The sequence below is a fragment of the Peromyscus eremicus genome, chromosome 2 (genome assembly GCF_949786415.1).
Source record: "Peromyscus eremicus chromosome 2, PerEre_H2_v1, whole genome shotgun sequence".
NCBI lineage: Eukaryota > Metazoa > Chordata > Mammalia > Rodentia > Cricetidae > Peromyscus > Peromyscus eremicus.
Window position 1 is genome coordinate 160762475 of NC_081417.1, and position 22416 is coordinate 160784890.

General features: G+C 47.5%; 1 protein-coding gene across 1 annotated transcript; it reads left to right on the top strand.

Moving 5' to 3' along the window:
* Nucleotides 1–627: 627 nt before the first annotated feature.
* Nucleotides 628–22343, top strand: Nol9 (nucleolar protein 9). The gene is made up of 12 exons (XM_059255460.1): nt 628–1377; nt 2757–2976; nt 3283–3410; nt 7648–7783; nt 7889–7976; nt 8487–8584; nt 12761–12922; nt 13568–13871; nt 14863–14974; nt 18711–18888; nt 20022–20155; nt 21908–22343. The coding sequence occupies exons 1-12, from the start codon at nt 811–813 to the stop codon at nt 22040–22042; spliced, it is 2262 nt and encodes a 753-aa protein (XP_059111443.1). The 5' UTR covers nt 628–810; the 3' UTR covers nt 22043–22343.
* The last annotated feature ends 73 nt before the right edge of the window (nt 22344–22416 follow it).

Genomic DNA, 22416 nt, shown 5'->3' on the forward strand with positions numbered 1-22416 from the left:
TCGGGGCCCTGGGAGGGGTGGGACTGGAGTCCCGCTGTAGAAAGGCGGTTGGCTTTCCGGCTGTGGTCTCTCAGGAACTGGGCAGGGCCAGGACATGGATGCAAACCAGGTGGCCCCCTGATACCCCTCCCCTGGACGGTTGTGGTTTCTGTCCTTGCCCTGGTGTACTTGGCTTCACCTGGCTGGGGAAGGGAGCCCTGACATTTTTCAGGGAGGAAAGGAAAGACCCGGACACTGAAGGTCAGGGGTACTATCAGGGAGCTGATGGCTTTCTTGTTTTTTGTTTGTTTGTTTTTGAGATGGTCTCTTGCTCTGCTGTCCAGGCTTTGAAGTCCTGGTCTGAAGCCATCCCCCTACCGATGTCACAGGAGGAACTCATAATACTGCTGGTTGTACCAGTGCCTCCAGAGAGTTACAGAACTTAGTAAACCCCATTAAGTAAGCCTGAGACTAGGCTTTGAGTTGACACCTGCCGGCCCTAGTATTCAGACATTCAAAGTGTTTAACCTTGTTATCCAGGATTGCTCCCATCAGCCAGAAGTCAAATGTATGCAAACCTAGCCTATACAAATGGACCGAATTTGTTTTAAATGCCAATCCTGGATTTTTTTTTTTTTTCTTGCAGGAAGAAAAAGAAATCCCAGGTGGATTTCCTGAGAGGTGGCCTTGTGGTTAAATACAGGGGCTTTGGCGCCCCCTCTTCACGAAGAGGGCGAGGGTGGGGTTTTGCATAATGTAAATGGGGCCCTGGGTGAGATTGCAAAGCTTCTCTAGCCGCCTGAGCCTAGACTGGGAGGGCTGAAGTTCTTAATGTGCTGCAGAGGACGGCCGGGAGAGGGCGCCAGCAGCTCTTCACGTCTTACTCTGGGGGCGGGGCGACGTAATCTCGCGAGATTGGCACGTCGGAGGCGTTCCGGGCCAAGCATGGCGGACTCGGAGGTGCTGCTCAGGCGGGTTCCGAGCCGCTCCTCTTGGCAGCGGGTTCGCAAGGCCCGGCCCCACCTCCTCCTCAGTCGTCGGGGCCGCCGGCGGTTTGGGGTCCTGACCCGGGGCGAGCTGCGGCGCCTGCGACGGCGGCTGCTGCGGGCCCACGCCTTGGGCGGGGACTGGAAGGTGGGTGTCACCGCGGGCTCGCACGTGGCAGCAAAGTGCAAGGTCCGGACCCGCAGCCGGCCCACGCCGGGCAGTCTGCCCACGCCCCGCAACCAGCCCGCGCCCCGCAACCAGCCCGCGCCACGCAGCCAGCCTGCGCCCCGCAGCCAGCCCGCGCCCCGCAGCCAGCCCGCGCGCCGTGTCCAAACCCTGTCATCGAACGTCACCCAACCCACGCGGGACTTAGGCTCGGGCCGTGTGTTGTTGCTGCTGCCAGCCGGGGAGGTGAGTCGCCCGCGGGGAGCTTCTGGTTCCCGCCCCTTGTCCTCCGGATGCAGATCGTATGCAAGTCCATCCTCCTCCTCGGGAATCTGTAGCCCTGTTGGATATGCTATACTAGCAAATTAATGGGTCGGATTTATTGGGCACGTAGCTGCCAGCGTTCGAGGTGTTTCAAACTATTTAGCACTCCCAGGTCTCACGGGAGCGACGGTTGCCATCTCTTTCTTGTGTTTATGGACTGAAAAACAAGGTAGGTAACTTGCACGAAGTTAGTCAGTAGCAAGGCAAATCCAAGATTTAAGCCCAGGCGGTCTGACATGGACCCTGGTTAGGGAGATCGCCCCTCTTATGCGGGGAAGGAGTGAGGCCTCAGAAATCGGAGACGAGCATGCTGTCTGTGCGCCTTTGTAAGCACAGGGTGGTAGAGTTTGTGAGTATGTTGGGAGCTGCAATGGGGTTATGATGTTTAGGGTTAAGTTAAAAGCCTAACAGTTGGTCACTTAGTGTAGCTTTGTTTTGGCTTTTTTTAATGTGTCTGAGTGTTTTGCCTGCATTTCGGTACGCCATGTGCGTGCAGTGCCTGCAGAGGCCATAAGAGGGCGTCGGACCCTCAACTGAGTTAAAGGAGGTTGTGAGCCACCATATGGGTGTTGGGGACCAAACATGGGTTCCCTGCGAGAGCCGCCATTGCTTTTTTTTTTTTTTTTTTTTTTTCGTTTTTCTTTATTAAGAAATTTTCTACTCACTCCACATACTATCCACAGAGCCCCCTCCTCACTCCTCCCCCCCCAGCCCTCTCTCCCAAGCCACCCCGCATTCCCACATCCCCCCAAATCGAGGTCTCCCATGGGGAGTCAGCCGAACCCAGCACACTGAGCCTAGGCAGGTCCAAGCCCCTTCCCACTGCACCAAGGCTGTGCAAGGCGTCACACCTCAGGCACCGGCTTCCCAAAAGCCTGCCCATGCACCAGAGACAGATCCCGATCCCCCTGCCTGGGTGCCCCCCAAACAGTTCGAGCCAAACAACCGTCTTCCGTATCCATAGGGCCTGGTCCAGTCCCATGGGGGCTCCACAGCCACCAGTCCACAGTTCATTCAGTTAGCCCCCTTTGCAGCCCCAGAGCTCTGTAGTTTGATACATACACATGGATTTTTCTCACCAGTCACTCTGAATGTGGGGATGGTTGGCTCTCCATGAGAAGATCAGCTTGGTCTACCTAGTCAGTTCTAGGACAGCCTTGGCTCCATCATGAGGCCCTGTCTCAAGCAAAAAAAAAAAAAATTATTTTGATAAGTGAATAGCAAGTTAAGATTTTCCAGTTTTTCTGTCTTTGGTAACAGTATCCATAATGTTTTGTTCTGTTTTTCTCACTCCCTGCCAGGGCTTTACTTTTAGTGGGATCTGCCGGGTGACTTGCATCTATGGCCAGGTGGAAATATACGGCCATATCGTCAAACAGGGCCAGCCTGCCCGAGATGTCTTCTCTGCCTATACCCACTCTTACCTGACCATCAGCGGGGTTCGGTACTCAGAACCTGAGAAAAGTGAGAAGGAGATGAGAAGGGAGCTGCGGACTCTGCTCAAGCCTCACATGAAACTGGGTAATTGGCTTCAGCCTCCTACATCAAGGCTGGCAGTTTCAAGTGCTTGTTACGTTCTGGTCTCCGTACTCTGTTGACCTCACAGAGGTCTTGAGTATTAAAATGCTGTTATTTCCACCATTTTACAACAGACGTTTTCTGTGACCATGAAGCTAGTAGGCAGCAGTCTTGGGTTGTGGGGTCTCCACCCAGACGTGGAAAAATGAGCTCTACTGTGTGCTACTCTCCACAAGTCTGTAGTTGAGATGACAACCCTCGGGATCTAAATGGTTACTTTTTCTGAGGTGGTTCTTCTTCTCTTTGCAGATGACAGAAACTGGGTAATCCAGTATTTCCCTCCTCTGGGCTCCATTCTGCTGCTAGAGCAGCTGAGGACCCCCGCTGTGGACTTCATGAGCTCCTATAAGTGTGCATCTTATGTCTTCCTGCAGGAGGTAAAGCCAGCACTCATTTAGGTGCGCCGATCCTTTGCACCAGCACAGTCAGCTGAATGACTATGTAGGGAGTGCTTTCAGAATGACCATCCTCTCTGTCTTGGGAGTAGGGTAGGTGTTACGGGGTACCACCTCGGGGTTTCATCAGTTAGGAGAGTCTCTATAGAAAGGTGTTACGGGGTACCACCTCGGGGTTTCATCAGTTAGGAGAGTCTCTATAGAAAGGTGTTACGGGGTACCACCTCGGGGTTTCATCAGTTAGGAGAGTCTCTATAGAAAGGTGTGTGTGTCATGGGTAAAGGCACCTGCTGAACAAGCTTGATGGTTAGGGTTCCATCCCAGGTACTCACGGTAAAGGAAAGAACACTCCTGGGGTTTGTCCTCTGGCCCCATTTACGTGGTGTGGCGTGCGTTCACACAGGCACCTACAGAAAGGTTGTCATGAGCATTTTCCCTCTTCTTCCTCAGTTTCATTGTCCAGCAGAAGCCACCTCTTTGTCAGCTGTGGTAGGATGAGCCTGTAATCCCAGCACTCGGGAGGTGTAGTCAGGAAGATAAGGAGTTCAAATTCATCTCCAGCTAGATAGTGATGTGGAGGCCACCCTGAGCTACATGGCACCCTAGCACCAAAAAAAAAGAAAAAGAAAAAAGACATTCAATTGGAGATGTCAGGTAGGCAGTAGTCTGTGAGTCTGCAGTTTGGAGAAGATGGTAGGGCTGTTAATTTGGGAGCCTGCAACAGAGGGTATCTGAGAACAAAAATTAGGTAGAGAGAGAGCATGAGCACATTGATGTAGCTGAGAGGAGAGAGGGCATGAGGTCGGTGCCATGTCACTCCGGAGGAGGTTAAAACCGGGTTCACAGAGGTGCCGAGGAATGACCAGGGTTGGAGGCATTGCGGGTCCAATTAAGGTGGTCTGAGAAAGACACAGGTGCAGGACGAGGATCTGGACCAGACTGGTTTCAGTACTCGGCTGAGGGACAGCCTCATGTTGAGGTCAGGAGGTGGGAAGAAAGAAACTGCAGGATTAAGTAGGAAAGAGAGAGAGAGAGAGAGAGAGAGAGAGAGAGAGAGAGAGAGAAAGAAAGAAAGAAGGAAACAAAGAAGGAAGGAAGAAGAAAAAAAGTTAGTTTACAGGGAGCTATAGTCAAGAGTTTGTTGTTGTTAAGGGGGACTTATGAAACTCTGCTTTAACACGGTGGGTGGGAATGAAGGAGAAAGAAGGGCTGGAGTGACAGGTACTGTAGAGGGGAAGCGCAGCTTAACTGACCCTTGATTGAGTCCATGATGTGTTTGCTTATAAGGCTGTGTGACCTTGGGAGGAACAAGCGATTCTATGTGTATGCTGGTATGCATGCATGTGTAGGTGCATGCAGAAGCCAGAGGACACCTTGAGCTTTGCTACTTGGGAGCTGTCTGTCCTTTGAGACAGTCTCTGGTTGGCCTGAAGCTTGCCAAGGAGGCTGGATGGCTGTCACAGCCTCCGTGTGTACATTCCAGATGATGGGATCACACACAAACACCAGCTCCACGCCTGAGTTTGTGCCCAGGGCCTTGAGTTTATTGGCTAAGCTGTTTCCCCAGCACTTTACAGTTTTTTTTTAATTTTGTGTAAGTGTTTGCCTGCATGTATGCTTGTGTACTGAATGTGTGCCTGGTACCTGAGGAGGTGGTGAATGAACCTCCCTATGGGTGCTAAGAATCAAACCCCAATCCTTTGCAAGAACAGCAAGTGCTCTTTTTAGGTTTTTTTTTTGTTGTTTGTTTGTTTGTTTTAAGATTTATTTATTAGGGCGCCAGATCTCATTACAAATGATTGTAAGCCACCATGTGGTTGCTGGGAATTGAACTCAGGACCTTTGGAAGAACAGCCAATGCTCTTAACCGCTGAGCCATCTCTCCAGCCCTCTTTTTAGGTATTTTGAGACAGGGTTTCTCTAACTAGCGCAATTGGCCCCTTGTCAACTTGACATAGAGACACATAGGCCATTAAGCCATAACCTTCCCTGTTCGTACCAAGATCTCATATTAATACCAACATCACAATGTGTATCGTTCCAAGTTGGTCTGTTTTGTTTGTTTGGTTTTTAAAGATAAAGTTTCTCTGTGTAACATCGTTGGCTGTTCTGGAATTTGCTTTGTGAACCAGGCTGGCTTCGAACTCTGTCTATGTTGGACAGCTTGGACTACAGAGGGACCCTGTCTCAAAACAAACCCCACTTAGCCTGGCAGTTCATTTGCATAATTGCCGGAAGACAGGAACCAGCAAAGAATTCTTCTCATAGTTCTGTAACGCTGGGAGAGGGAACCAAGACACCCCTGATGTGGAGCTGCTGTGAAAAGGGAGATGCCATGAAGGTGGTTGGGGCATGGATGTTCTTGATGTTCTTTTGTGTTATTATTTCAGTATTTAATTATGTGAGTCTATGCACATGGTGCCAAGTTTCTGTGGAGACCAGAGGTGTGAGTTTACAGTTCGGGACCTGCAGTTAGAGGAGGTTGTGAGCCACATACGTGGGCGCTAGGAACAGAACATCAGCCTTCTGAAAGATCCCGCCTCTGGGCCATTTCTCCAGACCCTATCCCCATTTTTTTTTTTTTTTTTTTTTTTTGAGACACAGTATTACTGTATAGCCCAGACAGGCCTCAGCCTTGTATTCCTCTTGCCTCTGGTGTCTTGGGATTACTGACAAATGCTACTGTGGTGTCTCATATAGTTACTTTATTTTATTGAGAGACAGAGTTTCTCTGTGTAACAGTCCTGACTGTCTTGGAACTTGCTCTATAGATCAGACTAGCCTCAAACTCAGAAATCCAACTGCCTCTGCCTCTAGAGTACTGGGAATAAAGCCGTATGCCAATGTGATTACATTTTTATTTATTTGTGTGTGTGGAGGGGTGCCTAATGTGTATGTGGAGGTCAGAACTTGACATGGAATGTCTGCCTCAGTCCATCTCCACTTACTCACGTTGTCCAAGGTCTTTGGCCGAACCTGGGGCCCACCAGTTGCAGCTAGTCTAGCTAACCAGCTTTTCCCAGGATTCCCCTGTCTCTGCCTCCCAAGTGCTGGAATTTCAGGCAGCCCTCACACCTCCCTAGTTTTTACATGGGTACTGGGGATTTGAACTCTGGTCCTAAAAACCGGAGTTTTATCCACTAAGCCCTTCATGTGATTGCATTCTGAAGAGTTTTTTATTGTCATTTATATGTCTATGCCACATATTTTTAGGAGCCGGAAGATGGTGTCAAACTTCCTGGAGCTAGAGTGATTGTGATTGTGAGCTGTCTGACTTGGGTGCTAGGGACCAAACTCTGGTCTTCTGCAAGAGCAGTAATTGCTCTAAACCACGGAGCCATCTCTTCAACTCTGGGATTACATTTTAACCCTCTACAGAGGCGGGAATGCCCTCTGTGATTGCTGGTTGCATGAGGATGTGTTTGTGGTGGTTCCTTCTTCCATCCTTTTGTATGGTGACCCTTATCACCCTCCCCACAGCAGCTAGCACATCCCTTTGTAGCTTCTTTGTGCTTCTTTTAGGACCCCAGTGAAAGATGAACATAGCTGCCCTTATTACTCTTCAGTTCCATTTGCATCTGTCCTGGGTCATTCTGTCCCCCCTGTCCCATGTCGCCCCCCTCCCCTTGGAGCTGAGGACCGAACCTGGGCCTTGTGCTTACTAGGCAAGCGCTTTACCACTGAGCTAAATCCCCAACCCCAGTCCTGGGTTTTGTTTTGTGTTTAGAGATGGCCTTGACTTCAGATCACCAACCTCTCCCTACGTTTTAATTAATGCTTTTCTTTCTGCAGACATGTGGCAGCCTGAGAGTGGGTGTACGCTGTGAAAACAGACATGTACTTCAGAAAGAATAGACAGGACATGCTGATGGGCTGAGTTCTGGGTTCTGTGACAAAGGAACCAGTTTTTGTCTTGTTTTGTTTTACAGCTCACAACTACATGTTGCTTATTATTTTAGAAACAAGTGCGTGTGTGCGTGCATGCGTGTGTGCGTGCATGCGTGTGTATTTATTTTTTGGTTTTTTGAGACGAGGTTTCTTTGTGTAGTCCTGGCTGCCCTGGAATTAGCTCTGTAGACCAGGCTGGCCTTGAACTCATAGAGACCCACCTGCCTCTGCCTCCCAGGTGCTGGGATGAAAGGTGTGTGCCACCACTGCCCAGCTGCAAGTATATATCTTTAAGAAAACTTTCCTTAGAGTTTGAATTGTTACATTTCAGAACACTCCTGTGCGGATTAATTCTGAGTATATAACTTTGAAGACGATTGGTATCAGAAGACAGAGGAAGAAGAAAGGCATCTGCCTGAATGAGAGCGGCCTTTGTGCCCTAGAAGAGCTAGTCAGCGCGTCCTGTGGTGAGCATCACCTTTTCTCAATTCCATATTCTCCAGAGCCTCAGGCACTGTGTAACTTCAGTCCTGAGGACTGGGGCTCACTGTTTGTTTTACCTGCAAAAGTAGATGGCTGCCCTGTCATCCTGTTGTGTGGCGCTTGTGACACTGGAAAGTCAACGTTCAGTAGAATACTGATTAACCAGTTATTGAATAGGTAAGCATGCTTGTGTTTTCATCTGGTCACATCTGGGCATGAAGTGAGATGCCAGGGGAGAAACTGGGTTTTTGTTGGATCTCCTGAGACATGGTGTCACTTTCTAGACTAGTCTGGCCTTGGACTCCTGGTGATTCTCCTGCCTCAGCCTCCCCAGTGCTGTGATTACAGATTTAAGCCAACATGCCCAGCTTGATGGAGAGACTAGCAGTGGGATTGTGTTCAGTTCTATGTGCTGTCGGCTGGGCAGTGGCACTCTTCACTGACTGACCTGGAGAAGAGGGGATGCTTGGTCTTGGAATCTGTACTGGTCCAGGTGTCCTCCCCAAACCCAGGACTGGGCTGTTAGGTTTTGGCGGTAGCCTTGCCTGTTGTGAATGGGATGGGGCCTTGCTTTTGGAATGTGACAGCTACAAGGTTACACAAGGTGATGATGTCCACATGTCACACAAAGTCACAGCTACAGAGGACAGCTGCCTGAGATTTATCTTTCTCTTTAATAATTTCCAGCCTTCCTGGAGTTGACTATCTGGAATGTGACCTGGGGCAGACGGAGTTCACTCCTCCTGGCTGCATTGCTTTACTTAACATTACAGAACCACTGCTGGGTATGTATTACAGGTTTCAAGTAATCACAGTCACAAAATTCTGGATCAAATGTAAAATATGCAAAGCTCTGCCTCCAGCTTCCACAACAAACTTGAATGTGTTTTTATTTTAGGAAATGGAACTATTTTATGTAAATTTTGTTAATAATTTATTTTTATTTTTTGTGTATTGGTGTTTTGCCTGCATGTATGTCTGTGTGAGGGTGTCAGATCTCCTAGAACTGATGTCAGATCTCCTAGAACTGGAGTTACAGATAGTTGTGAGCTGCCGTGTGGGTGCTGGGAGTTGAACCTGGGCCCTCTGGAAGAACAGCGAGTGCTCTTAACCTGTGAGCAATCTTCAGCTCCTGTTTTGTATAAATTTCACAATACATCTCACCTTAATAACCTCTAGGTGACCTGAACCCTGACCCAGTACTGTTTAACAGTCCACAGATGATTTTTTTCCTGCATTCACCTGTAAATCCTTTTCCTGTTTCAGAATGCAAATAGAATTTTTTTAGAATTATAAAATATACAAAATAAATGTGGTCGTCTTAGCCACTTCTGGGTGTATAATGCAGGGATGTTAAATCTGTTTATCTGTACATCAGATTTTTTTTATTATCACCCAGTGAAGTGCTTCTCTTTGCAGATCAACTCCACAGCCCTGCTCTTAGTTACTGTCTGGTCTAGTTCTGTCCCTGGGAATGTTTCTAGTTAGTCTTTCTTTTTTTTCTTTTTTTTTTTTTTTTTTTTTTTTTTTTCCTAGTTAGTCTTGTAAGCCAGTCACTCAGTACTGCATCTGGTTTGATTAGAATCTAGGTTATAGAATGTGTCAACTTAATCTCAGACCAAAGCTTGATGGGTAAAGGTGTAGGAATAACCGTCTTATTAAATAAGAAACACAGAGCCAATGCAGAGATGAAAGCCCAAGAGGTCAGAGCTTCAGCTATCCTCTTCAGCCAAGAGACCTACTTCCTGTGTGTTTGTCTTTATATAGACTTTCTGTTCTGCCTTCTCATTGGTTGTAAACCCAACCACATGACTGCCTTGTCACTGCCTGTCTGTACAGACCTCCAGGTCTTCTATGGTTGGTATTGAGATTAAAGGCGTGTGTCTCCAATGCTGGCTGTATCCTTGAACACACAGAGATCTACCTAGCTCTGCCTACCAAGTGCTGGGATTAAAGGCGTGCACCACCACCGCCCAGCTTTTGCTATGGCTCTATTAGCTCTGACCCTCGGGCAACTTTATTAACATACAAATCACATTTTAGTACAAATAAAATATCACCATATAAAGGTCCTGCCACACCAGCCTGAAGGTGGCTCTGGTCATGTGCGTCTGCCTGTGACCCCAGCGCTCCCATGACAAGCTGGAAGGCGGAGGGAGGGTAATCAGCTTGAACATTCATATGCACATACTGGGAGAAAAATAACCTTAGTTTTCTTTGTATAGCTGAGATGATTCCATTATGTATTTGCATCGCATGTTTTTATCCACCTTGTTGAGGTAGGGTCCCTTATTTTTCTGTTGTGTTACTGCATATATCAAACTAGCTGGCCTGCAAGCTTTTAAGTGACCTCACCTCGCCACCTTTTGTTGGTGAAATTACTAAGGCCACTCCACGTAGTTAAAAGGGAGGTTTATTAGTGGCGTAACTTACAAATGAAGGGATAGGTAGGTTGCAGGGTCTGGGGAAGGTGTGTCGAGTCCGGTGGTGTTCTCTGGAGAACTCTACTCGGTCAACCTCCACCATCCAGGGTCCAGGAACAGAGAGGGTGGCACCTCCGGATCTCGGATCTTCAGGGACCTCTCTTGGCTCCGCCTTGTAGGCATGATAGTTAATGAAGCCTCAATAGGGGTTGGAACTTCCAGACCAAAGCTGGGATGGCTACCCACTACAACCTTTCTTCTTGAGAATGCTAGGATGCCAGATGTGTGTCCCCACATTCTGGGGTCTGGGGACCGAGGTTTGATTTCAGGCTTGTGTGACCAGCACCTTTACCCACTGAGCTCTCCATCCACTGTGGGAGTTGTGTATCTCGGCTGCTGTGAACAGCGCTGCTATGACAACAGTGGACAAGTACACAGTCAGACCCTGCTCTCTGCTCAGTCGTGTGCCTGGTGTGCAGTTGCTAGGTCCTATGATAGTCTGTGTTCACGTCTGAGAAACCACCAGGCGTTTTCACAGTGGCTGGGCCATCTTTTTTTTAAGTTGCCACCAGCAGTGTGCAGGGTATTGATTCTTTTTGTTCTTGCCAGGGGAGGTGGTTTTGATTACAGACCACCAGGCAGGCGTGAAGCAGTGTTCTGTGCTCCAGTGACTACGAATACTGGGTGTCCTCCTCTTCAGTGTTTACATTTTCAGTGCTTATTGGCCACCTGTACATCTGGAAAGAATGCCTATTTAAGTCCCTGGAGATTTTAGTATTTTGTTGTTGTTGTTTTGTTTTGTTTTTGTATTTCAAGATATTTCTCTGTGTAGTCTTGGCTGTCCTAGAACTCACAGAAATCCACCTGTCTCCCAAGTGCTGGAATTACAGAAGTGTGCCACCATGCCCAGCCCACTGTTTGGTTTTTAAATTTATTTTACACTCACTTGTTTTGAGTAGGAGTTGAGTGCAAGTGTCTTGGCACACATACACACATGTAGAAATCCAGTGACAACTTGTAGGAGTCAGTTCTTTGTAATGAGTCTTTTTCTGTCCTGCCAGTCAGCTCCCAAATAATGACACGGACTTTTTTAAATGAAGACAGAGTTTCTCTGTGTGGTTTTGGTGTCTGTCCAGAATCTCACTCTATAGACCAGGCTGGCCTCAAACTCACAGAGGTCCACCTGCCTTTGCCTCCCTAGTGCTGGCATTAAAGGTGTGAGCCACCAACACTCATCTTAAGATTTATTTTTAATTATGTGTATTCAGGGGAGGGTGGTTTGTGCACATGAGTGCAAGTGTCCTTGGAGCCAGAAGAGGGCATCTGATGCTCCTGAAGCTGGAGTGAGAGGTGACTGTCAACTTCTTGACACCAAACCCAGGTCCTCTGCCAGAGTAGTGCGTGCTCTTGCCCCTGGGCCATCTCACCAACCCTTGCTCTGGTTTCTTTATTTCTTTTTGTCTTTTCTTTCCTTTGGGGGGCATTAGGGCTCTTACTGTGTAGCTCTGGCTAGCCTGGAACTCACAGAGGTCCAGCTGCCTTGCCTCCCAAATACTGGGATTAAAAGTATAAACTCCCGCCGGGCGTTGGTGGCACACGCCTTTAATCCCAGCACTCTGGAGGCAGAGCCAGGCGGATCTCTGTGAGTTCGAGGCCAGCCTGGGCTACCAAGTGAGTTCCAGGAGAGGCGCAAAGCTACACAGAGAAACCCTGTCTCGAAAAACCAAAAAAAAAAAAAAAAAAAAAAAAGTATAAACTCCCACTTAGCCAGGGATTATTAAAGGTCATTAATTGAAATTTTTTTTTTTTTTTTTTTTAAAGATTTATTTACTTATTATGTATATAGCATGTATGCCTGCAGGCCAGAAGAGGGCGCCAGATCTCATTACAGATGGTTGTGAGCCACCATGTGGTTGCTGGGAATTGAACTCAGGACCTCTGGAAGAGCAGCCAGTGCTCTTAACCACTGAGCCATCTCTCCAGCCCCATATTAATTGAAATTTTGACAGACTGTAAGCCCTAGAAGGTAGGAAGGTTCGTGATTGTATCCCAGATACCTGGAACAAATGCAGCCATGTCAGAACATGATTGGAGCTGACTTACATATATGAAAGTGGGGTTGTCCTTGTATTAAATGGACTTCCAAAAACAAAATTGGGATGTTCTTGGTGGTTTGAGATTTCCTAAGATCTTTGTCAGGGTTGGCAATAACACAAAATCTTGGCCACTGTTTTGTGGCCATGGCATGGTTACTTTTGCTTGGCAGTGATGTAGATGGAACTCCTGTAGCAGCAGGTCTCAAACTGTAGGTCATGACTCCCATGGGGGTCACATACTGGATATTGATATTACGATTCATAACAGTAGCAAAATTACAGTTACAAAGTAGCAACAAAATTAATGTTACAGTTGGGGCTTACCACACACAGCATGAACTGTTTTACAGGGTCGCAGCATTAGGGAGGTTGAGAACCATTGGTCTATAGCCTTCTGTGTTGGGCCAATGCTTGGTTCCTGACCCTGTCTTTTATTCCCTAGGACCACCTTACACCCACCCGAGGAGGCCACAGAGGATGGTGTACTACGGGAAGATGAATTGTCATAATGACTATGAGAATTACATCGAAATAATAAAATACGTGTTCAGAGATTACAAGAGAGAGTCCCCACTTATCATCAACACAATGGGCTGGGTGAAAGGTAAGCCCATATACATGTGTTGCAGTGTAAGCAGATCATGAGTGCTGTATAGGTGCACATTTACGGGGTGCCCTATGATGTTTCCATACATGTGGCTGAGGACGGCCTTGAACTTGTAACCCTCCTCCCATGTCCTCCCCAGTATAAAGGTTATAGGTATTTGTCTTTACTGTCCCTTTTATGTGGTGCTGGGCTTAAACCCAGGGCTTCCTGCATACTGAGGAACACTCTACCAAGTGAGCCACAGCTCCGGTTTCTGGGCTTTGGGGTTGTTGGTTATTTTTTAATCGATTGATTTTTGTGTGACTGTTTTGTCCAAACACTGTATGCCCTTGGAAGCCAGAAAAGGGCGTCAGGTCTTGTCAGGTGTGTACACATTGCCTGGCCATGTCTCTCTATCTTGATTTTTTTTGTTTGTTTGTTTTGTTTTTTGGGGGTTTTTTTGTTTTTGTTTTCTGAGACAAGGTTTTTCTCTGTAACAGCCCTGGCTGTCCTCGAACTCACTCTATAGTCTAGGCTGGCCTCAAACTCACGGAGATCTGCCTGGCTCTGCCTCCCAGGTGCTGGGATTAAAGGCGTGCGCCACACCCGGCCCGTGTCTTTAGCGCTTGCTCCACTGTGCTCACCGTCTCTCCTCCACCGCAGATGATGGACTGCTGCTGCTGGTTGACCTGATCCGATTGTTGTCTCCCAACTATGTTGTTCAGTTGTCTACTAGCCGGGGAAGGTTGATGCCCACTCTGACCTCAGAATACGTGGAGCTCACAGATGGCCTGTATACAAAAAGCAAGATCAAAAGGAGACATCGAGGTTTTGAAATTGAAGAATTTGAAGACAGTTTGGAATTTACTGAGGAAGAGAAAGACTCTAGTCCAGTTCCAGTCTTCACTGGACATAAGCTGATGTATGTTCACTCAGAATTTTTATGTGACAAAAATGAAAAAAATAGGTAAGTGTCACTTGAGTAAAGAATGAAGCTTCCTGCAGTGAGCCAGGCATTGTGTGCTCACTTGTTTAGAAAGCTGGTCATGGTTCATTCTTGACCCTGGGAGGCAGGACCGGGAATCATGAGTTCAAGGCCAGCTTGTTGTGAAGCCCTGTTGCTGTTCGAATCTTAGATGGTCTTTTAACGAAAAACCCAGAGCCTGATATCAGGGTGAAAGTGAAAGATCAGAGAAGCAGAGCAGCCAGCCCCTAGTTCTTACCTCTACGACATCCTCAGCCTAAAGAGAGTGAGTTCCTGTTTCCTCACAACTTATATACCTTTCTCTGCCCAGACATCACTTCCTGGGATTAAAGGCGTGTGTGCTTCCCAGTACTGGGATTAAAGGTATGTGCCACCACTGCCTGCCTATGTTTCCAGTGTGGCCTTGAACTCAGAGAGATCCAGACGGATCTCTGCCTCCCAAGTGATAGGATTAAGGGTTTATGCCACCACTGCCTGACCTCAATGTCTAATCTAGTGGCTGGCTCTGTCCTCTGATCCTCAGGCAAGTTTATTAATTAGGGTACACAATATATATTCACACCTGGTAAACAAAAAGGAGAGATGATACTCTTAAGATTTTTTTTTCAGTTACCACTGCTATATGTTTGAAGGAGAATGATTTCTGGTGGGGGCATGGAGATGGGGCTTCCCACGCTAGTGACCAAGGGCTCAGTGCTGAGGAGTCGTTGGGCTTTCTGTTGTTTGGAGGCCTGTGTCAAGGCAGGGTTTTAGGTGGGGAGAGATGGGGGGAAGGGTTGGCCATCAGACCAGGGTCTTGAACGTGCTGGCAGCTCTAACACTGAACCACATACATCTCCAGCCCGAGGGTTTGAGGGTATCTGAAAGAACAAGGTCTAGTGTGCTGCCTAATGTCAATTGAGGTGCTGTTCACTTCTGCCCCCAAGTGGGTTTGGTGTGTTCTCCACTCAACTTGCTCTGCTCTACCTTTCAGGGCCAAATACAACAAAATCTTCCGAGATCTGGCAGTGTTGGGTTACCTTAGCCAGCTGATGCCTCCTGTGCCAGGGCCACTTAGTCCTCTGCACAGCCTCACACCCTACCAGGTAATCAGAGTGCTGGGAGAAACCATCTGTTGACTGATACTTGAGGCCTCTTGTATCCCGGGCACTCTGCCTCCTCCTGTATATTGTTTCCCTAATTCTCAAAACGGCCCTGTGGTTTGGGTTCTGATATTATCCCCATTTTTCAGATGGGAAAACTAAGGAACAGTAAGCCTGGGTTACCTGGCAGAAGATGGAGAGGTGGCATTTGGTCCTTGGCTGGCAAGCTTAGTGTCTGGTAGGGATTGTAGTTTCATGTCAGCTATACATTGCCTGATCTGGTGGCTGTCTCTCGTTTGCACTGTTACCTGCATGAAGGTAGTGCCTGATGTCTCAGGATGCTGTAGGCTCCGTGAGCCTTCCTGGCGGTGCCTGGTACATAGAGTAGCCTCCAGGGGACCTTGTTATTCCTGTCGGGTTCCAACACCAAAGTGTATAGCTAGAGTTTACCTGCCTGGCCCACAGTCAGGACAAATCTCTCTCACCTGCCAGTCCCACAGCTACTCAGACCCAACCAAGTAAACACAGAGACTTATATTGGTTACAAATTGTATGGCCGTGGCAGGCTTCTTGCTAACTGTTCTTACAGCTTAAATTAATCCATTTCCATAAATCTATACCTTGCCACATGGCTCGTGGCTTACCAGCATCTTCACATGCTGCTTGTCATCGTGGCGGCTGGCAGTGTTTCTCTGACTCAGCCTTCCACTTCCCAGCTTTATTCTCCTCCTTGTCCCGCCTATACTTCCTGCCTAGCCACTGACCAATCAGAGCAACACATTTGCCATACAGACCATCCCACAGCACTTCCCCCTTTTTTTTTTCCAAAAAGGAAGGTTTTAACCTTAACAAAGTAAAATTACATATAATTTGGGAATTTGGGCATAGCTTCTCTTACTACTTCCTGCTGGAGGGGGGTGCTGTATCTTATGGGAACACAAAGAAAATTTTAGGATTATGGAGTAGTCCATGAGGCTGTATTGTCTGAGCCAGTTGCCTTGAAATGGTTCTGGATGTTGGATCATCTGGGCCATGGTGTCATCAGAGACCTTTCAGGGGGTCTTGGCTGGTCAAACCTGATGTGTCTTAATCGGGAACAAATCCATAGCCTCTGGCTTTCTGTGGGAACAAAAGCAGAGTCTCCTTTCCAAAGCAACATATCCTTATATCCAAATTTTGAAGTCAAGGTACCTTTAAAATGTACATTTTGGCATAACTTAACAGCTTTTACGATCAAATGTTTTTCTGCAGTTAAAAATCCCAAAGACAACACAATCCAGATTCTCTGTGTAATATTCATCTTTACGTGGCTTATTTTTTATATTAATTTTACTGTCTCCTTAAAGACTTTATTTTTTAAAACTATGTATTTGTTTATATAACTGTATATATCACCTTTTTTGTCTCTTTCAAGCCTACGTATATTTTACACACATTGTAAACTATTATATCTGAATCTGTCTTATTGTGAATCTATTGCTTTAAACTGCATCAGCTGTGGCTGCTGGCTTCGCCCACCTCAGCTTCCCAACATGGCGGTGGTTTACCGCCAGCTCTGGGAGCTATCGTGGGTCTATGCTTTTATCCAAGCAGCGTATAGCCCAGAAACCTCTTTTTTTGTTTTGTACTAGCAAAGGCTAAATCCACCACGCAGCTTAATGTGCCACTTGCAGAGGCGTCATTCCCGCCATACTGCAGGTCGAGCGCACACGCTAGGAACCTGCCAGTAGCTCAAACCGCCAGCTGCCGCTCATTTGAGAGAGACAATTAGGAACTGTTTTTAGCTCCGTTTTAGAATCTTTTCTCTCAGGTTTTAGGTGGAAACTCTTGCCACCACGTTGCCACGCCATTTGTAGCTAGAGTTTTCTACCTGGCCCACAGTCAGGACAAATCTCTCTCACCTGCCAGTCCCATGGCTACTCAGACCCAACCAAGTAAACACAGAGACTTATATTGGTTACAAACTGTATGGCCGTGGCAGGCTTCTTGCTAACTGTTCTTACAGCTTAAATTCATTTCTATAAATCTATATCTTGCCACGTGGCTTGTGGCTTACCAGCATCTTCACATGCTGCTTGTCATCGTAGCGGCTGGCAGTGTCTCTCTGACTCAGCCTTCCACTTCCCAGCTTTATTCTCCTCCTTGTCCCGCCTATACTTCCTGCCTAGCCAATGGCCAATCAGTGATTTATTTATTGACCAATCAGAGCAACACATTTGCCATACAGAACATCCCACAGCAAAAGTGTTTGGAACTTTGAGTCCAGGCTGCTGGGGATTGCTTTGGGGAATGCTCTGTGATTAGGATCTGGGGTGGAGATGGTGAACACTGACAGCAGCAGGGCTTGTTTTGGTGAGGGTGTTTGAGCCCAGAGCCTCTCCCGAGCTGTGTGCTGTATGGAGAACCGCCAGTCAGTCCCCAGAGAATCACACAGAGACTTAGTCACTATAAATGCTTGTGCCGATAGCTTAGATTGTCTCCAGCTCTTACAGCTTATCTTAACCCATATCTATTCATCTATGTGCTGCCCCGAGGCTCATTTACCTCATCTATGAACTTCCCATGTTGCTTCTGCTTCTGGCTCAAAAATTCTCAGACTCCACCTTCGTCCTTCCTGTCATTCTCTCTGCCCCGAAAATCCTGCCTAGTCATCAGCCAATCAGCTTTTTTATTTAAGAGTTATTTATTATGTATAGTGTTCTGCCTACATACCAGAAGAAGGCACTAGATCAAATAACAGATGGCTGTGAGCCACCATGTGGTTGTGAGAATTGATCTCAGGACCTCTGGAAGAGCAGTCAGTGCTCTTAACCTCTGAGCCATCTCTCCAGCCCCTCAGCTTTTTATTAACAATGAGAGCAACACGTCTTCATTGTGTCCAGAAGGATCATTCCACAGGACTAGGTTGAAGCAATCAGCCTAAGCTTCACCTGCATGTGCACACGTACTGTCTTAAGTACTTTTCTATTGCTGTGACAGAACACCATGACCAAGGCAGCTTATACAAGAAAGGTTCATAGGGCTGACTGCTGGGGAGGGTAGAGTCCAGGAGGGCAGATCACAGGCATTGGTGGGAGGGGCGTCCGAGACCTCACTCACATCTGGATTCACAGTAAGAGGCGAAGGCAAGCTGGGAACTGCAATCTTTTGATACCTTAAAGCCCACCCCACTGTGACATGCCTTCTCCAAGGCCACACCTCCTAATCCTTCCCAAACGGTTCTACTAACTGGCGACCAAGCATTCAAACTTATGACCCTGTGGGGGCCATTCTCATTCAAACACACACACACACACACACACACACACACACACACACACGGCAGCATTTTGGTTTTTTTTGTTGTTGTTGTTTTTGTTTTTCGAGACAGGGTTTCTCTGTGTAGCTTTGCGCCTTTCCTGGGACTCACTTGGTAGCCCAGGCTGGCCTCGAACTCACAGAGATCCGCCTGGCTCTGCCTCTCGAGTGCTGGGATTAAAGGCGTGTGCCACCATTGCCACCATATGCGAGTGCTCAAAAATACACTCAAGTGAGCACACGTGAGCACACACACAGAGAACACAGTTAAAGCGTCTCTAAGTCAGCCGTGTGGTCTATGCCATTAGCTCGGGGCTTAGGAGACTGAGGCAGTGGACTACACGTTTGAGGTCCACTTGGACTACACAAAGTCCATGTCTTGGGAAGAAGCCTCTCAGTAGAAGTGAATCAGGGAGATGAGCAGTTACGGTGTATTCTCCAGGTCCCCTTCAGTGCAGTTGCTGTCCGGATCACACATGCTGATGTTGCCCCTGCCCATATACTGTACGCCGTGAACGCCAGCTGGGTTGGCCTTTGCAAGATCCTGGATGATATGAAAGGATACACTCGGGGGCCCATCCTGCTTGCCCAGAACCCCATATGTGACTGTTTGGGCTTTGGTGAGTTGAGAGTAAATGATGCCTCTTACCCTGTCCACTTCACTGTAGACAGCTGGTCTTGACCGTGTACCTGTACCTTGTCTTTGGGGGAATTGATGTCTTTCTCTGTGCTTCTCCGTGTTACATTCCTTACCTTCATCACAACTATCCAAGGTCTTCTGTTGGCCTGTTTGGTCCCTCACAGCTGAACAGGGGGATGTCCAAAGAATTAAAGAATTATACTTTCTTAAGATTTATTTTGTTTTTAGCTGGGCATGGTGCTTACTCCAGGAGAAACAGGCAGGTGGTTCTCTGTGACTTTCATTTTTAATTATGTGGGCATGTGCACGAGTGCAGACGTTCCTGGAGACCAGAGGTGTTGGGGGTTGGATTCCTGGAGTTGGAGTTACAGCTGCCTGAAGTTGGTGCTAGGAACTGAACTTGGGTCCTGTGGAAGAACAGCAAGCACTCTTAACCCTGCTGAGCCATCTCGATACCCCTCAGTTACTGCTCTTCGTATTCTGAGAGCAAAGCACTAGAAATTAAAACTCCTTAATTTACTTTGTGTATGTGTTTGCCTGCATGTCTGTCTGCATCCTGTGCCTAGTGCTCTCAGAAGCCAGGATAGGGCTTCAGATCCCATGGGAGCAGAGTTGTGAGCTACCGTATGGGTTCTGGAAATGGTACCCAGCTCTGTCTGCATCCTGTGCCTAGTGCTCTCAGAAGCCAGGATAGGGCTTCAGATCCCATGGGAGCAGAGTTGTGAGCTACCGTATGGGTTCTGGAAATGGTACCCAGCTCCTTTGCAAGAGCATCAAATGTTTTTTTTTTTTTGTTTTTGTTTTTTAAGATTTATTTATTTATTATTATGTATACAGTGTTATGTCTGCAGGCCAGAAGAGGGCACCAGATCTCATTACGGATGGTTGTGAGCCACCATGTGGTTGCTGGGAATTGAACTCAGGACCTCTGGAAGAGCAGTCAGTGCTCTTAACCTCTGAGCCATCTCTCCAGCCCCGCATCAAATGTTCTTAACTGTTGAGCTGTCTCTTCAGCTCCAAAATAAAACTCTTAATGTCAAGATGAACCTCACTTTCTGTTGGTTGAAATGTGCACTGTCTGCAGAATGGCTGATGTTGCTCTGTATCTTCAAGGCATCTGCAGAGGCATTGACATGGACCAGCGGCTGTACCACATCCTCACCCCTTTGCCTCCAGAAGAGTTGAAAACTGTGAACTGTCTGCTGATTGGTTCCATTACTGTTCCACATTGTATTTTCAAGAACCAGGTGAGCCCACACAGGACAGTCCTGCAGGGAACCTGGGCAGGTGGAAATGAGCGGGTTGGCTGTGTTAAGGCAACAGTTCCTTTATCTGGGAGACATACACTTTATTATGTGGTTTGAATGACATAAGATGGGATATTGGATGCCTCAAAAGGTTCAAGTCAGGATCTCAGTGTAGAGCCAGTAATAGGGGAAGGATGTGGAGGGCAGAGGTAGCCTCCGTAGGACTGCCCTCCTTCGGACAGCCTTGTGTGTGTGTTTGTTTTTGAGACAGCATCTCACTGTGGAGTCTTGGTTGACCTCATTATAGACCAAGTTGGCCTCCCAAGTGCTGAAATTAAAGTGCATGACAGTGTGCAACACCAGCAGTCTTGTGAGCACACCAGAGAGCACACTGGTGTTTATGGGCGGGGCCAAGTGGGCGGAGGTCCTGGTTGTGTTTATCTCCTATCTGATCTGAAAGGAGCATGAACATCTCTCATGATGGGTGGGGGTGGGGGGTCAAGGTAGAGAGATGGCACGGAGGCTTGTTTGCTCCAGAGGCCCTTTGAGGCTATATCTGGTCAGATACACATAAACATAAAACCAAGTAAGTGAATATATGTGTATTGGTTGTTCAGGACAGGATTTCTCTGTGTAGCTCTGGCTGTCCTGGAATTCACTCTGTAGACCAGACTGGCCTCAAACACACAGAAATCCATCTGCCTCTGCCTTCTGGCTGCTGGGATTAAAAGGCATGTGCCACCACTGCTTGGCAAATATATATATTTTTAAATTTACAAAAAGGCAGGAGGATTTTTGCGAGTTTGAGGCTGGCCTAGGATGGATACATAGCAAGACCTTTTATTTAAAAAAAAGAAAGAGCCGGGCGGTGGTGGCGCACGCCTTAAATCCCAGCACTCGGGAGGCAGAGGCAGGCGGATCTCTGTGAGTTCAAGGCCAGCCTGGTCTCCAAAGCAAGTTCCAGGAAAGGTGCAAAGCTACACAGAGAAACCTTGTCTCAAAAAACCAAAAATAAATAAATAAATAAAAAATTAAAAGAAAAAGAAAAAGGCCTGGAGAGATAGCTCATCAGTTAAGAGCACTGACTGCTCTTCCAGAGGTCTGGAGTTCAGTTCTCTGCAACCACATGGTGGCTCACAACCATCTCTAGTGGAATCTGATGCCCTCTTCGGGCATAATGTTGTACATGCAGATAGAGCACTCATATACATAAAATAAATAAATCTTTTTTTTTTTTTTAAATAAGGTGTCAGATGGTGTGACACACACTTTTTTTTTTTTTTTTAAAGATTTATTTATTATATATAGAGTGTTCTGCTTGCATGTATACCTGCATGCCAGAAGAGGGCACCAGATCTCATTATAGATGGTTGTGAGCCATCATGTGGTTGCTGGGAATTGAACTCTGGACCTCTGGAAGAGCAGCCTGTGCTCTTAACCTCTGAGCCATCTCTCCAGCCCGACACACACTTTTTTAATCCCACCACTTGGGAGACAGAGGCAGGCAGATCTCTGAGTTCAAGGCTAGCCTTGTCTGCAGACAGAGTTCCAGGACAGGTTCCAAAGCTACACAGGGAAACCCTGTCTCGGGAGGGGGAAAAAAAAAAAGGCCTTTGAAGAACATCCTAAGTGTCTCAGGCTCCAGAGCCTGCTGCCCAGCTGTGTTCATACTGCCTTCCAGTTGGGATAACCCCTCTGCTCCTCGAGGCTGTCTGGACAGGAACTATCTGTTGGTTTGTGTTTCCATTTCAGCCTGGGCCCGAAGGGACAATTCCTTACATCACCACGGATTATAACTTTAAACTTCCTGGAGCCTCTGAAAAAATTGGAGAAAGAGAGTATGGAAATGCATTTTTTGGGTACAGAGCCTATAAAAAAGGAAAATAAAGCCTTGCTACGGACAGAGCCTTTCTGCCTGGGAACCTTGTCCTCAAGCCCCGAGGCAGCAGGCTTAGTGGGGCTTTATGGCTGTGAGCAGCCGACTCATGTCCAGTGTTGATGTGACTGGACAATGTGCTGCGTAGGAGATAGCTTTTCTCTTTCCTCTAAGACAGGGTCTCCTGTCTCTGTCATCCAAGTGTGGCATTACAGGCCTATGTCACCACACCCGGCTTTCAGGCTTTTTTCCTAAGTTGTTTGATCTCAAACTTGGTCTGGACTTCTTCACGACTGGCCGTCCCGGGTGAGTGGAGCATTTCCTTCAGAGCTGTGGAGCAGCAAGGAAGGCTGTGCTCATCGTCAGACAGGAAGTGCGCGGCCCT